Below are 15,648 nucleotides of genomic sequence, written 5' to 3'. Positions count from 1 at the left end.
ATGTCCATGGATCAATATTGTTAAGATGTCAATTCTCCCCAAACTTATCTACAGACCCAATGTAATTTTTTTTTTTAAAGTTTTATTTATTTATTTGACAGAGAGAGACAGTGAGAGAGGGAACACAAGCAGGGGGAGTGGGAGAGGGAGAAGCAGGCTTCCTGCAGAGCAGGGAGCCCGATGCGGGGCTCGATCCCAGGACCCTGGGATCACGACCTGAGCCGAAGGCAGACGCTTAATGACTGAGCCACCCAGGTGCCCCTAAACCCAATGTAATTCTAATGAAAATCACAAGAGGTGTATTTATTTTTGGTAGAAATTAACAAGCTGATTTATATCAAATTAAGTTTATATGAAAATGCAAAGAACCTAGAGTAGACAAAGCAATTTAAAAAAAAAGTTGCAAGACTTAACTATATAATTTCAAGATGTTATAAAACTAGAGTAATAAGATAGTGTGGTACTGACAAAAGAACATGTAAATCAATGACCAGAATAGAGAGTCCTAAAACCTACATATACAAGAGGTCAACAGATTTAACAGAGGTGCCAAAGTAATAAGGTAGTTCAGTGAGAAAAACAGTGTTTTACAAAAAATAGTGCTAGAGGAATTAGCTAGCCATTGCATAAAACTTTGATCCATATTGGTACCTTACATAAAAATTAACTTGAAATGGATAATAGAGGGGCACCTGGGTGGCTCAGTCATTAAGCGTCTGCCTTCGGCTCAGGTCATGATCCCAGGGTCCTGGGATTGAGCCCCGCATCGGGCTCCCTGCTCCACGGGAAGCCTGTTCTCCCTCTCCCGCTCCCCCTGCTTGTGTTCCCTCTCTCGCTGTGTCTCTGTCAAAAAAATAAAATCTTTAAAAAAAAAAGAAAGAAAGAAAAAGAAATGGATAATAGACCTAAGAATTAAAATCAAAAAACTTCTAGAAGAAAACACAGAACATTTTTGTGACTTCGTATTCAACAAAGTTTAGGTAGGCAAGAATCAAAAGAAAAATATAAGTAAATTAGATTTCAACAAAGTTAATGGCTTCTGCCTCATGAAAGACAGAACTAAGGAAATGAGACAAGCACAGACCAGGAGAAAGCATTTGCATAACATGTCTCTGGTAAAGGACTTGTACCCATTCATATATAATTCTTCCAACTCAACACAAATCTCAATTCTTAAGAATGAGCAAAGGATGTGAAGAGATACTTTAAGATTTACAAAAGGCAAATATGCATATGAAAAGATACCCAACATTATTCATCATTAGAGAAATTCCAATTAAAACCATAATGAAATACCACCACACACCCACTCAAATGACTGGTATTTTTTAAATTAACAATACCAAATGTTAACAAAGATGCAGCTAGAACTCTCTTATGTAGTTCACAGGAACGTAAAATCGTACAGCCACTTTAGAAAACAGTTCAGCAATTTCTTATAAAGTGAAACATATACTTACTGAATGACCCAACAATCCTACTCCTAGGTATTTACCTAAGAGAACTGAAGTCCACAGTCATACAAGGCATATGCAAATGTTCAAAGTAGCTTTATATGTAAATACCCCAAAAAGGAAACAACCCAAATATCATCTAATGGGAGTAGGTAACAAATTGAAGTATATCAATACAGTGGAATGATACGCAACAAAAAAAGTAACAAAAGCATCATGCTAAGAAGCTAAACACAAAAGCTAGATGCTATTTAATTCCATTTAGATGAAACTCTTAAAAAGTCAAACTCACAGAAAGCAGTGATTTTTATATCTGTGGCTATAGCTGGGAAAAGAGATCAATTACAAAGCAGCATAATGGAACTTTTTGAAAATGATGGAAATGGTTTCTTGATTTTGATGGTGATTACATGACTGGCTACATTGTCAAAACTCAAATTGTACATTTTAAATGGGTAAATTTTACTGTACCTAAATTGTTACTAAAGCTAATTTTTTTTAAGTTATACAGGTAAGGCACTTTTATGTCTTGAATTTAATTTCCATGTGCTTATTCTGAACTCTACTTAAGCTGTCATCTTGCATGGCTTGAGAAGGAAGACGGCAGAGGAGTAGGGGACCCTAATTTCATCTGGTTCCTGGAATTCAGCTAGATAGCTATCAAATCATTCTGAACACCTGCGAACTCAACTAGAGATCTAAGAAAAGAATTGCTCAATTCTACAAATAGAAAAGCGACCACTTTTTGCAAGGTAGGAGGTGTGGAGAAGTGAACCCAAGAAGATATATCAGAAGATAAACCCCGGAGGGAGGGAGCCAGCTACCAGAAAGTGATATAGCAGTGGAGTGCAAAATTAGAACTTTTAGAAATGTGTTCCAGTGAGGGAAGTCCCTGCCTGAAAGGTGCTCAGGTGGCCAAACGGGCAGAATCCTAGGTGGAACAGTGTGGTCTCAGGATCCCCAGGGTCACAGAAGGAACAGGGGTGCCTGAGTGCAGCAGAGTTCCCAAGCATCAGAGCAGGGAAGCCGGCTGCTATCCTCGAGCCCAGGAGTGGGCTTTCAGCTCGGTGTTGCCATTAACCCCGAGCCGGGGCATGGTAGGGCAACTGCTCTCCAAGCAGGGGCCTATCAAGAGGCAGAACCACAGCAAGACCCCATCCCTGCCATGGGAGGAGCAGTCCCAGTGCACACTGCAGGAGTCTGTAAGTTTGGAAACTCGATAAGGGTCATGTGCCTGAGATAAACACTCAGTCACAGGCTGGGTGAACACAGTGCCCACAGAAACCAGGGACACAAGAGTGAGTGATTCCTTTTCCCTGAGGGTGCACTAAACACTGGGGTGTGCAAATTTTCAGCTCCAGGGCTGGAGATCGGGGCACCACCATTTTCATGTTCATTTCCATCCCCAAAGTGGGGCAGAAAGCTTTCAGAAACAAAAGCCACATAGAGCAATGTGAAGCAGCTTACACTGAGCCTGGCCCCCTGGCAAGGGTGGTACAATTCCGCAGGGGGCAAAGACACCTGAGAATCAGTGCAACAGGCTCCTCCCCCAGAAGACCAGGAGGAACATCTGGCTAATACCAAGTTTACCGATCACACAGAACTGCAAAACTCCAGCACTAGGATAAAATAGTATGTAGATTTGGGGTTTCTTCTCATGATTCCTTAGTATTTAATTTCAATTTTTTTTCTTTTTTTCCTTTTCAACTGTTTCTTATTTTATGAACTCTTTAAGTCTTGTTTAATTTTCATTTTTACAGTTACATTTTTATATATATTCTTTATTTTTGGCTTCCTTTCATTATATTCAACTTTATTTTTGTGTATATATATATATATATTTCTCTTTCCTGACAATTTTGGGATCTAGATTCTTCTAACAGACCAAAATACACCCAGGACCAAGGGTATTGCTCTGTTCAGTCCACCTGTTGGATTATATTCTCTCTTCTTTCTTTTTTTGGTTTCTGATCTCTTCTGATTTTTTAGTATATATTTTGATGGGGTCATTGTTGCTATATTTGTATTTTGTTCTCTTGTTCATCTATTCTTCTCTAGATAGAATGACAAGATGGAAAAACTTACCCCAGAAAAGAAAACAAGTGGCAGTACTAACTGCCAGGGAATTAATCAATATGGTTATAAGATGTCAGAGCTAGAATTCAGAATAACAATTATAAAGATACTAGCTGGGCTTGAAAAAAGCATAGAAGACACTAGGGAATCTCTTTCTGGAGAAATAAAAGAACTAAAATCTAATCAGGTTGAAATCAAAAAGGGTATTACTGAGATGCAATCAAAAATGGAGTGTCTAACTGCTAAGATAAATGAGGAAGAGAAAATTGGTGACAGAGAAGATAAAACGATGGAGAATAAAGACACTGAGAAAAAGAGATAAAGAACTACTGGATCATGAGGGGAGAATTTGAGATATAAGTGATACCATAAAGCGAAACAATATTAGAATAATTGGGGTACCAGAGGAAGAGGAGAAAGGGGAGGCAAAAGGTATATTGGAACAAATTATAGCTGAGAACTTCCCTAATCTGGGGAAGGAAACAGGCTTTCAAGTCCAGAAGGCACGGAGAATCTCCCTCAAAATCAATACAAATAGGTCAACACCTGGACATGTAATAGTGACGGTTACAAATCTCAGAGACAAAGAGAAAATCCTGACAGCAGCTCAGGACAAGAGGTCCTTAACCTACAAAGGAAGAAACATAAGGCTGAAAGCAGACCTAGCCACAGACACCTGGCAGGCCAGAAAGGACTGGAATGATATAGTCAGGGTGCTAAATGAGAAAAACATGCAGCCAAGAATACTTTATCCAGCAAGGCTGTCACTCAAAATAGGAGAGAGAAAAATCTTCCAGGACAAACAAACTAAAAGAATTTGTGATCACTAAACCAGCCCTGCAAGAAATATTAAAGGGGATCCTTTAAATGAAGAGAGAGCTTCGTTTAAACAACTTAGACCAGAAAAGAACAGAGACAATATATAGAAACAGTGACTTAACAGGTAATACAATGGCACTAAATTCATCTCTCTCTATAGTTACTCTGAATGTAAATGGGCTAAATGCTCCAATCAAAAGACAAGGGTATCAGATTGGGTAAAAAAGCAAGACCCATCCATATGCTGTCTGCAAGAGGCTCATTTTAGACCCAAAGATACCTCCAGATTGAAAGTGAAGGGGTGGAGAACCATTTATCATGCTAATGGATATAAAAATAAAGCTGGGGTGGGAATCCTTATATCAGACAAATTAGGTTTTATTTTTTTTTTTTTTTTAAAGATTTTATTTATTTATTTGACAGAGAGAGAGAGCAAGAGCAGGAACACAAGCAGGGGGAGTGGGAGAGGGAGAAGCAGGCTTCCCGCCGAGCAGGGAGCCCGATGTGGGACTCGATCGCAGGACTCTGGGATCATGACCTGAGCCGAAGGCAGACGCTTAACGACTGAGCCACCCAGGTGCCCCGACAAGTTAGGTTTTAAACCAAAGACTATAATAAGAGATGAAGAAGGTCACTATATCATAATTAAAGGGTCTATCCAACAAGAAGATCTAACAATTATAAATATTTATGCACCTAACATGGGAGGAGCCAATTATATAAGCCAATTAATAACAAAATTAAAGAAACACATTGATGATAATAATAAAAATAGTAGATGACTTTAACACCCCACTCACTGCAATGGACGGATCATCTAAGCAGAAAATCAACAAGGAAACAATGGCTTTGAATGACGCACTGGACCAGATGGACTTCACAGATACATTCAAAGCATTCTATCCTAAAGCAACAGAATACACATTCTTCTCGAGTGCACATAGAACATTCTCCAGAATGGAAAACATACTGGGTCACAAATCAGGTCTCAACCGGTACCAAAAGAGTGAAATTATTCCCTGCATATTTTCAGACCACGGTGTTTTGAAACTGGAACTCAATCACAAGAGGAAAGTTGGAAAGAACTCAAATACATGAGGCTAAAGAGCATCCTACTAAAGAATGAATGGGTCAACCAGGAAATTAATGAAGAATTAAAAAATTCATGGAAACAAATGAAAATGAAAACACAACTGTTCAAAACCTTTGGGATGCTGCAAAGGCAGTCCTAAGAGGGAAGTACATAGCAATACAAGCCTTTCTCAAGAATCAAGAAAGGTCTCAAATACACAACCTAACCCTACACCTAAAGTAGCTGGAGAAAGAAGAGCAAATAAAGCCTAAACCCAGCAGGAGAAGAGAATTAATAAAGATTAGAGCAGAAATCCATGAAATAGAAACCAAAAGAACAGAACTAATCAACGAAACTAGGAGCTGGTTCTATGAAAGAATTAGTAAGATCAATAAACCCCTGGCCAGACTTATCAAAAAGAAAAGAGGAAAGGACCCAAATTAATAAAATCATGAATGAAAAAGGAGAGATCACAACCAACACCAAAGAAATGCAAACAATTATAAGAACATATTATGAGCAACTACATGCCAACAAATTAGGCAATCTGGAAAAAATGGATGCATTCCTAGAAACATATAAACTACCAAAACTGAACCAGGAAGAAACAGAAAATCTGAACAGACCCATAACCAGCAAGGAAACCAAAGCAGTAACCAAAAATCTACCAACAAAGAAGAGTCCAGGGCCGGATGGCTTCCCAGGGCAATTCTACCAAACATTTAATGAAGAATTAATATCTATTCTTCTGAAGCTGTTTCAAAAACTAAAAAGGGAAGAAAACTTCCAAATTCCTTCTATGAGGCCAGCATGACCTTGATTCCAAAACCAAAGACCCCACCAAAAAGGAGAATTACAGACCAATATCCCTGATGAACATGGGATGCCAAAATTCTCACCAAGATACTAGCCAATAGGATCCAACAGTACATTAAAAGGATTATTCACCACGACTAAATGAAAGTTATTCCTGGGCTGCAAGGGTGGTTCAACATTTGCAAATCAATCAATGTGACACACCCCACATTAATAAAAGAAAGGACAAGAACCATATGATCCTCTCAACAGATGCAGAAAAAGCATTTGACAAAGTACAGCATCCTTTCTTGATTAAAACTCTCCACAGTGTAGGGATAGAGGGAACATACATCAATAGCATAAAAGCCATCTACAAAAAGCCCACAGCAAATATTCTCATTGGGGGAAAACTGAGAGCTTTTCCCCTAAGGTCAGGAACACGGCAGGGATGTCCACTATCACCACTGTTGTTCAACATAGAAGTCCTAGCCTCACAAACAGACAATAAAAAGAAATAAAAGGTATGTGAATAGGCAAAGAAGTCGTCAAACTCTTACTCTTTGCAGATGACATGATACTCTATATGGAAAACCCAAAGACTCCACCCCAAAATTGCTAGAACTCATACAGGAATTCAGTAAAGTGGCAGGATATAAAATCAATGCACAGAAATCAGTTGCATATCTATACACTGAGACAGAAGAAAGAAAAATTAAGGAATCGATCCCATTTACAACTGCACCCAAAACCATAAGATACCAAGGAATAAACCTTACCAAAGAGGCCAAGGATCTGTACTCAGAAAACTATAGAACGCTCATGAAAGAAATTGAGGAAGACACAAAGAAATGGAAAAATGTTCTATGCTCATGAATTGGAAGAACAAATATTGTTAAAATGTCTATGCTACCTAAAGCAATCTACACATTCAATGCAATCCCTACCAAAATACCATCGACTTTTTTCACAGAGCTGGAACAAATAATCCTAAAATTTGTATGGAACCAGAAAAGACCCCAAATAGTCAAAGGAATGTTGGGAAAAAAAAAAAAAAAAAAAAACTGGTGGCATCACAATTCCAGACTTCAAGCTCTATTACAAAGCTGTCATCAATAAGACAGTATGGTACTGGCACAAAAACAGACACACAGATCAATGGAACATAATAGAGAGCCCAGAAATGGACCCTCAACTCTATGGTCTACTAATCTTCGACAAAGCGGGAAAGAATGTCCAGTGGAAAAAAGACAGTCTCTTCAATAAATGGTGCTGGAAAAATTAGAGAGCCATATGCAGAAGAATGAAACTGGACCATTCTCTTACATCATATACAAAGATAGACTCAAAATGGATAAAGACCTCAGTGTGAGACAGGAATCCATCAAAATCCTAGTGGAGAACACAGGCAGCAAACTCTGTGACCTCAGCCACAGCAACTTCTGGCTAGATAGGTCTCCAAAGGCAAGGGAAACAAGGGCAAAAATGAACTACTGGGACTTCATCAAGATAAAAAACTTTTGCAAGTCAAAGGAAACAGTCAACAAAAACAAAAGACAACTGACGGGTGCCTGGGTGGCTCAGTCATTAAGCATCTGCCTTCGGCTCAGGTCATGATCCCTGGGTCCTGGGATTAAGCCCCGCATCGGGCTCCCTGCTTGGCGGGAGGCCTGTTTCTCCCTCTCCCACTCCCTCTGCTGTGTTCTCTCTCTCACCGTGTCTCTGTCAAATAAATAAAATCTTTAAAAAAAAAAAATAAAAAGACAACTGACAGAGTGGGAGAAGATATCTGCAAATGTCTCATCCGATAAAGGGCTAGTATCCAAAATCTATGAAGAACTTATCAAACTCAACACCCAAAAAATAAATAATCCAGTTAAGAAATGGGCATTTCTCCAAAGAAGACACACAAATGGCCAACAGACATGTGAAAAAGTGCTCAACATCACTTGGCATCAGGGAAATACAAATCAAAACCTCAATGAGATACCACCTCACACCATTCAGAATGGCTAAAATTAACAAGTCAGGAAATGACAGATGTTGGCAAGGATGCAGAAAAAGGGGAACCCTCTTACACTGTTGATGGGAATGCAAGCTGGTGAAACCAATCTAGAAAACAGTACGGAGGTTCTTCAAAAAGTTGAAAATAGGGCTACCCTATGACCCAGCAATTGCACTAATTGAGTATTTACCCCAAAGATACAAACATAGTGACCGAAGGGGCACCTGCACCCCAATGTTTATAGCAGCAGTGTCCACAATAGCCAAACTATGGAAAGAGCCCAGATGTCCAACAACAGATAAACTGATAAAGATGATGTGGTATATATATACAATGGACTATTACTCAGCCATCACAAAAATGAAATCTTGCCATTTGCAAGGACGTGAATGGAACTAGAGGGTATTATGGTAGGCGAAATAAGTCAGTCAGAGAAAGACAATTATCCTATGACTTCACTCATATGTGGAATTTGAGAAACAAGACAGAGGAGCATAGAGGAAGGGAGGGAAAAATAAAACAAATTGAAATCAGAGAGGGAGACAAACCCTAAGAGACTCTTAACTATAGAAAACAAACTGAGGGTTGCTGGAGGGGACTGGTTGGGGGCATGGGGTAACTAGATGATGGGCATTAAGGAGGGCACGTGATGTAATGAGCACCGGCTGTTATATACAACTGATGAGTCACTGAACTCTATCTCTGAAACTAATACACTGTGTTAATTGAATTTAAATAAAATATAATTAATTTTTAATGCAAAAAAAAGGTTGTTATCTTGCTAATTTAACCAGGCCTTTCTTGGTTATATTCTAGTAGCTTTTGTTGAAAAATCCTTCAGTGTATACATAGTCAAAAAAATACCAGCACTGTAGTGCTCAGGCCAGCCATTCGAGTGAAGATATCCACGAGGTAAGTTGCAAATATACTTCTAGGACTTTGGTGAGAAGCTGAAACTAGAGAGAGATTTGAGGGTCATCTGCAGAAAGTACAGGTACCCCTTGCTTTTCAAAAGTTCACACTATGCCCCTTTGCTTTTATGAAGGATCTAGAGTTAGTTCTTGTTTTTGCTAATTCAAAGAAATCGAAAGAGGATTTTCAGAAGTGAAAACAGCATCCAGCATTTGTTTTGCAATGAGTGGTTATAGGGGCTATGTGCACTCTGAGCAGCCGGAGAGGCACCGCCAACCTCCTTCCCCAAGAACTTCATTCAGCATCAAGCTATGGTGGCTTGATGCTGTGCTTTATCTCATTTATTTTGTGTGTCAATTACCAAGGTAAGTCCTAAGGTATCAGAAAAACCATTAGCAAGATGTGTCTTAAGGTATCAGAAATGCCCACTAGAGATTATTTTGAGGGTCTGGGAATGTTCAAAATAATTTCCATATAAATTAATGGTAACTGTTTCCTTGCTTTATACCAGTTCAACTTAAGAAAGCTTTCCTAGGAACACTTTACTTTCGAATATCAGGGGAAACCTGTCAAAGAAACCACAGGAACTGATAAAATTGTACTTTTTTCCCAGTGCCACCTCTTACTAGCTAATAATCAACACAACCATAGAAAATGCTCAAATACGAAATGACTTTAATTTTAAAAGGTAAGCTTTTCCATCAGTTCTAAGTAATAAATACTGAATTTAAACACATTTTTGGTGTATTTATATCTCCAAAATCAGATCTCTTACCTGGTTTAATTTTTCAGTGTGATTCAGCCTTGAAGTCTCTACTGCATTTGACTTAAAAGTCTTTTCCACGTTCAATATTTGCCTCGGTAGTTCCATGTTTGAAGTGGGTTGTGAAAAGCGGGCCTTTGCAACTGGGGAGCCTGTGGAGTACGACCCCTGCTTCATTCTAAAAGGCTGAGTAAACATTTTCCCTCCTTTTGTGAATAAAAGAACAGAGAAAAGTTGTCACTAACGATTTCTACTTTATTTTCCGGTGGTTATCTATAGAGGCTACTGTGACCTAACTGCCCTCAACTCTGAAATAACAATTAAGGAAAGTAAGCTTATGTTTTCATATTGCCAAATAAAATCTACATACAATGGAAGAGATTCTCGTCATCTATAGACGAAAACCAAGAGATCATTAAGTGTGTTACTGAAAAGGTTGGGGCTACCTAAAAACTCCACTTAAGGCCACCTGAATATAATTACAAAGAGGCAGGTTTCAATAGGTAAAAACCTAAAAAGCTGTGTCCTGTTTAGGAGGTCAAAAAGCCTCCAAGTAAGGAGTCTGCTTAAAATTATGCTTCTCAAACCACACAATCACCTAGTAGTATGGGAGCAAGAAAGGGGAATAAAAAAGCTACAGAATAAGGATATTCTAGAGTACAGATATTTTTCTTCAAGATCTGTAGGAGGAAAATACCACCGGAGAGATATATGTTGATGTACAACACGAACGATCTATCACTAGACTTCATTATAGCTTAGTTTTTACCATAAGATCAAGCGCGTGCGCGCGCGCGCGCGCGCGCACACACACACACACACACACACACACACACACACACACACACACACACAAATTGTTTCCAATGTATCCTGATGACAGGATGAAGGGTCCACAGATGGGAAACATGAACAATCCAATCACTGGGAAGGAATATCGCTCCCCTCATTCAATAAGTTGGCAAACTGCTTTATACAAGTCAACCTCTTGTAAGTTTAACAGCATGATGAGTTTGTATCCCTAAGTTTGAGCAACTCAAGAATACTCACTGGCCCCTGCAGTCTTCCCTGACCAGAGCATGTAAACACCCTAGGATATCTTCATCAAATTATACTTCCTATCATAGTTTAAGTATTGGTTTCTACACTTGGGACTTTCTCATGGTTTCACCTACATTACTCTAAATACAGATTTTAGAGAAAAAGAAAAATCACTGAAATAGGCATAGAAATTCTCCAAATACACTCAGTGTATAGATTCTGTACTGTCAAGGATCTAGTGAGGCACCATAAAAATGATCACATTGGTCTTCTGAGACTTTGAGACAGTGATTCAGGGACGAAAGGCACAGCATAGGGACTACAGTCAATGGTATTGTAATAATGTGGTAGCTATACTGTGGTGAGCACAGCATACGTACAAAGTTGTCAAATCACTATGTTGTACACCTGAAAATAATGGATCATTGTGTGTCAACTATACTTCAATAAATATATACATTAAAAAAACAAAAACAAGAGGGACAACGACTGGGTAAGAAAAGCACTGAACAGTATTAAAAGCTGAGTATCAAACCCTGGCTGTAACACTTTCCTAGTCATGCAACTTTGGAAAAGTCATTTAACTTTCCTGAGCTTTCTTTTCCTTATCTCTAAGACTGGGTTATTCACCCTTCTATGGTGTGGCAATGAGAATCCAAGGTAAAACGCTAAATAAGGTGGTTATAGTTACACTATATAAATTACTGCAGTGCTTGGTAGGTTATCAAAGATCTGTGCCAGCAAAAATTAGATGGCAAATGTGACCAGTATTTTTTTTTAATCTCATTTCCCACATTATAGCTTTACATGAACACACAGGACTCATGTTCATTTACAGTGCTCCAGAGAAAGCAGATCTTGTGTTTTTATAGTAACAGCTACCACTTATCATAAACTTACTAAATGCGAGGCACTTTTCTGAGTTCATCTCATTTAATCCTCAGCACAACTCCAAGAGGCAAGTATTATTATTCCTAATCTGGAGGAGGAACCTAAGACTTAGACGTTTTAAGTAACTTGCTCGAGATCACTCAGCCAGCAAGTGGGAGCGCCAGGATGCACCTTTTGACAAACTCTGGGAGCTAAGACATTACACACTTCCATAGCTGCCAGGACTGCTCCAAATTCTGCTAACCCACAATACAGTGACTAATGCTCGCATGCTTACCTGTTGGCCATCCTCTCTGCTTTTCCTCTGATACGCCCTTCTTTAGCATCAACAAAGAACCTGCTCTGGTCTGCTCTACAGAAATGACATCCGAAGCAGCATTAAGCACTTCAAACATAGAGAGGAATCCATACTGCACATACTGGAATGAACGTCCAAATCGTCTGACAAATGCCTTCTCAAAATCAGAAAGGAGAACAGGAGATAACGCCAAGAGGTCTTTCAACTCACTCTTCACAACAGCTGGAAGAATGGGGGGCACCCTTCCTCGGTAAGGTACTCGCCGACGGGAGCTCGGCCCAGAGCAAACACTGGCCCTTCCCTTCTGCACGGAGTTTCGAACCTTTTGGCTGCTCCTCTGTTTTGCAACCAAACTTGCTATTCCTTTGGTGGATTCATCTGGAATGGCTAAGGAGGTGTGAAAAAAGAAATCATATTTAGGTGAAAACTTAACTCCTTTCTTTATCCTTTGCATCTGTGGTTATATAGACAATTCTCAACTCTCCAAGGAGCTGTGTATCTAGGTAGCATTATAAACATGAACCCTTGGTTCCTCCATTTCTTGTACTTTACAACCACTTGTTAGCTCCTCTACCAGAGGATGAAGACAGAAAGATAAATCCCAGTATTTAGCATTACCGCTGACTGCTGAAATACCTGAAACTCTCAAGATGAACAAACTTCCCTGCAATGTTTGTTTCATGAAATTTAAAACATGAGTTCATAATTTAAAATTCCCATTGTTATGCTTCTCCCAATTTAAGGTGCAATCTGAAATCATATGTAAACTGTAGTTTTTGTGAATGCACCTTTCTCTGGGGAAAGATTTCTTGATTTTGCTAAAGCTTTCACTCTTCCCACAACCTCAAAGGTAACCATGAACCCTCTCCCCCTCAAAATATTAAAATCCCCTCGCTGGGATGCAGGATAATTGCTATATGCAGGATAACTGCTATAACAATTCAAGTTTTTATTTCAATTCCAGTTAAATCCAGTGTTATATTAGTTTCAGGTGTACAGTATAGGGATTCAACACCATGCATCACCCGGTGCTCATCACAAGTGCACCCCTTAATCCCTATCACCTATTTATTTGCTAGAATAATTCCTTCCTAAGTAATCATTATTGCTTAGCTTATAGATCTTAAATCTTAAGCTTACCTTTCAGTATTACAGTACCATCCCCACAGGGGCAGACAGTGACAACATCAGGCATGTCCAACACCAGCTCCATAGTTGACCGATAGCCAAGGATTCGGAGTGGCAAATGGCTGCCAACCATCAAAAGGTACTCCTTTTCCAACTGCTGTGGGGTCAAACCATCTTTGGTGGAAATGAGAAGTGACCTTATTTCTTTCCTCAGGCATTCCTGTACACGCTCTTGTTCAGACATTGCACCTTACCGGATTTAAGATAGAAACATGGCTCATGAGAAAAGCAAATAAACCCAAGTTGGGCGGGGGGTGTTAAAAGGATCAATAGTGGAATATAAACAACCAAGAAGCGAGTTCTAAAGGTGATAAAGCAGAAGCAAAACCGTGAGGGTTCTCTGAAACGCTGCATTTCGCAAAGCCCTCACACAATTCAAACTCTAAATCTCAACCTGTGTTGATTAAGCTGCACGCCTGAGAAATCACCGCCCCTGGCTAATGTGTGCGAAGTCCCAAGTTCCGGGCTCGTTGGGTTTTGTGTTTTGTTTTGTTTTGCTGAAGCATTAACAAGGGTTTGTTTGGGGTCTTAGTCTACACTGCAAACTTCGCATCAGACAGCATCCGTCGTCGACGCTGGGAAAAGGCCCGGGAAGGAGGCAAACGCAATACCGCCTTCCCCAGCCCACGGAGAGGGCTCCAGGTGAAGACCTCGCTCCAGCGTACCTGCTCCGGCCCAGACCGACCGGGAGGCCGCCCGCTTCCTCTTACCCAAGTCAACGACCTCCTTTTTGCCGGGGCCAAGGGGTCCCCTCCCCGCCCCCAACGTCTCTCCCCGCCCCAGGCGGTGTGAGCAGCTCTCCTTCCCGCGACCCCGACTGCCCACGCCGCGGGGTGGAAGGCCGGCGGGCGGCAGGCAGGTGGCGCGCCGCCCCTCACCCGTGTCGCCCACAGCGCGGGCGCTGCCGTTGCGGGCCGGGACGGTCAAAGGGGTTCTCCCGCCCAGCCGCCGACGAGGAGCAGCGCCAAGGCGCCCGCGCGCCTGCGCACCAGTGCCCGAGGGCGGGCGGCCTGCGACTCGGCGCCGCGGTCCAGCCCCGGGGGCGCGCGGCCGGTGCGACCGTTGAGCAGGGCCGGTCGCTCGGGGGTCGGGGCTGGGGGACTGGGCGGCGCGGGGCCGCCAGACCGGTCTCTCGGGCAGCGTTGGCTCCCTCGGGGGATCGCCGGCGCCTACCTCCTACGACGTGGCTGGGAGACGCGAGGTGGGGCTGCGGTTCGAGAACCTCTCCGACCACCTCCCCGGCCTGGCAGGGGCGGGGACAGGGGGCCGTCCGCCCTAGCGATGCGCAGGCAGGAGGGGGGGGGAGGGGGCCTCGAGGTTCTGAACTTGGGTGTGCCTCAGAATCACCTGTGGAGCTTATTGAAGTTGGGGGCGGGGAGGGGAGAGAATGATACCCGAATGATACCCAGGTCTGATCCGCAGAGATTCTGATTCAGCAAGCCTAACGCTGTTGGGGTAAAATTACAGGCGACCCTGAAGCTTGGTGGAGAATCACTGCAGAGCCAGATGCAACTTGGGCTCCCGGAAGAGAGCAGGCGGGGCGCGGAGAGCTTCTTGAATGAATGTGAAGAACCTTCCAGGTGCCACTGGAGACAAACGAGCTGGGAAACTAAAGAAGAGAATGTATTTGAAGAAATAACCTGAGGATGTGTTTACTGGATAGGGAGAATGAGCCAATTTTCTAAAGTCCTTGAAAACCAGAAAAAAGCTTAAAAGGTACAGAATAGGAATGGTATAAAGACCTCAAAATGTACAGTCTAATTAAAGGAACACGACAAACCAAAACATAACCAAGGAATCTGAATTAAGAAGAAAACCTGTGCACACACCTGTACTTTACTTTCCATCTAAAATTCCATGACATGTTAAATCCAAAAAAGCTCTGGGAAAAATATGTTCCATCAACGAGCCAGGTATACTGAGGAATCCCTGAAAGACACATCATAGAAAAGATTTATGGGTTTATAGTAGAATGGACAAGGCAACAAAAAGGAAAGTGATGAGAGGTGAAAAATGAATCAGAAAGAATGGTGGTGAGGTTTGGGAGTTTAAAAAGAAGGAAAATGTCCCAGATGTGAAGAAAAACACATTTCAGATTAGAAGGGCCCACTGAGTCCTTAGAATAACTAATAAAAAAAGATCCCATCCTAGACAAAGCCTAGGAGATAGGGAATCAAGAGATTTTATATAGAAAGAGATTACCTATAAAGCAATGAAATTGAGATTGCCATTGGATTTTTCAATGGAGCATTATCCTCAAAGCTGAAACTGGAATCCTTTATCCAGCCAAATCAGCATTACATGCAGAAAAAAAAAACATTGGTCGACATGTAA

The 15,648-nt window shown here is 41.2% G+C and overlaps 1 protein-coding gene across 1 annotated transcript in view; it reads right to left on the bottom strand.

Moving 5' to 3' along the window:
- TDRD5 (tudor domain containing 5) overlaps nt 1-14,268 on the bottom strand; it is a gene marked incomplete at its 3' end in the record, with an annotated part of 65,262 nt that extends 50,994 nt beyond the window's left edge. Inside the window, exons 1-4 of the mRNA XM_032393432.1 lie at nt 14,193-14,268; nt 13,267-13,503; nt 12,106-12,513; nt 9,909-10,102 (exon numbers count right to left, since the gene is read on the bottom strand). Coding sequence (XP_032249323.1) covers nt 9,909-10,102; nt 12,106-12,513; nt 13,267-13,498 — 834 coding nt within the window. The remainder of the gene's footprint in view (nt 1-9,908; nt 10,103-12,105; nt 12,514-13,266; nt 13,504-14,192) is intronic.
- Between the last annotated feature and the right edge of the window lie 1,380 nt (nt 14,269-15,648).

Source organism: Phoca vitulina, unplaced genomic scaffold (genome assembly GCF_004348235.1).
Source record: "Phoca vitulina isolate PV1807 unplaced genomic scaffold, GSC_HSeal_1.0 scaffold73, whole genome shotgun sequence".
Taxonomy (NCBI): domain Eukaryota; kingdom Metazoa; phylum Chordata; class Mammalia; order Carnivora; family Phocidae; genus Phoca; species Phoca vitulina.
Note: the sequence above shows the minus strand (reverse complement) of the source record. Positions and strands in the feature narration are given on the sequence as shown.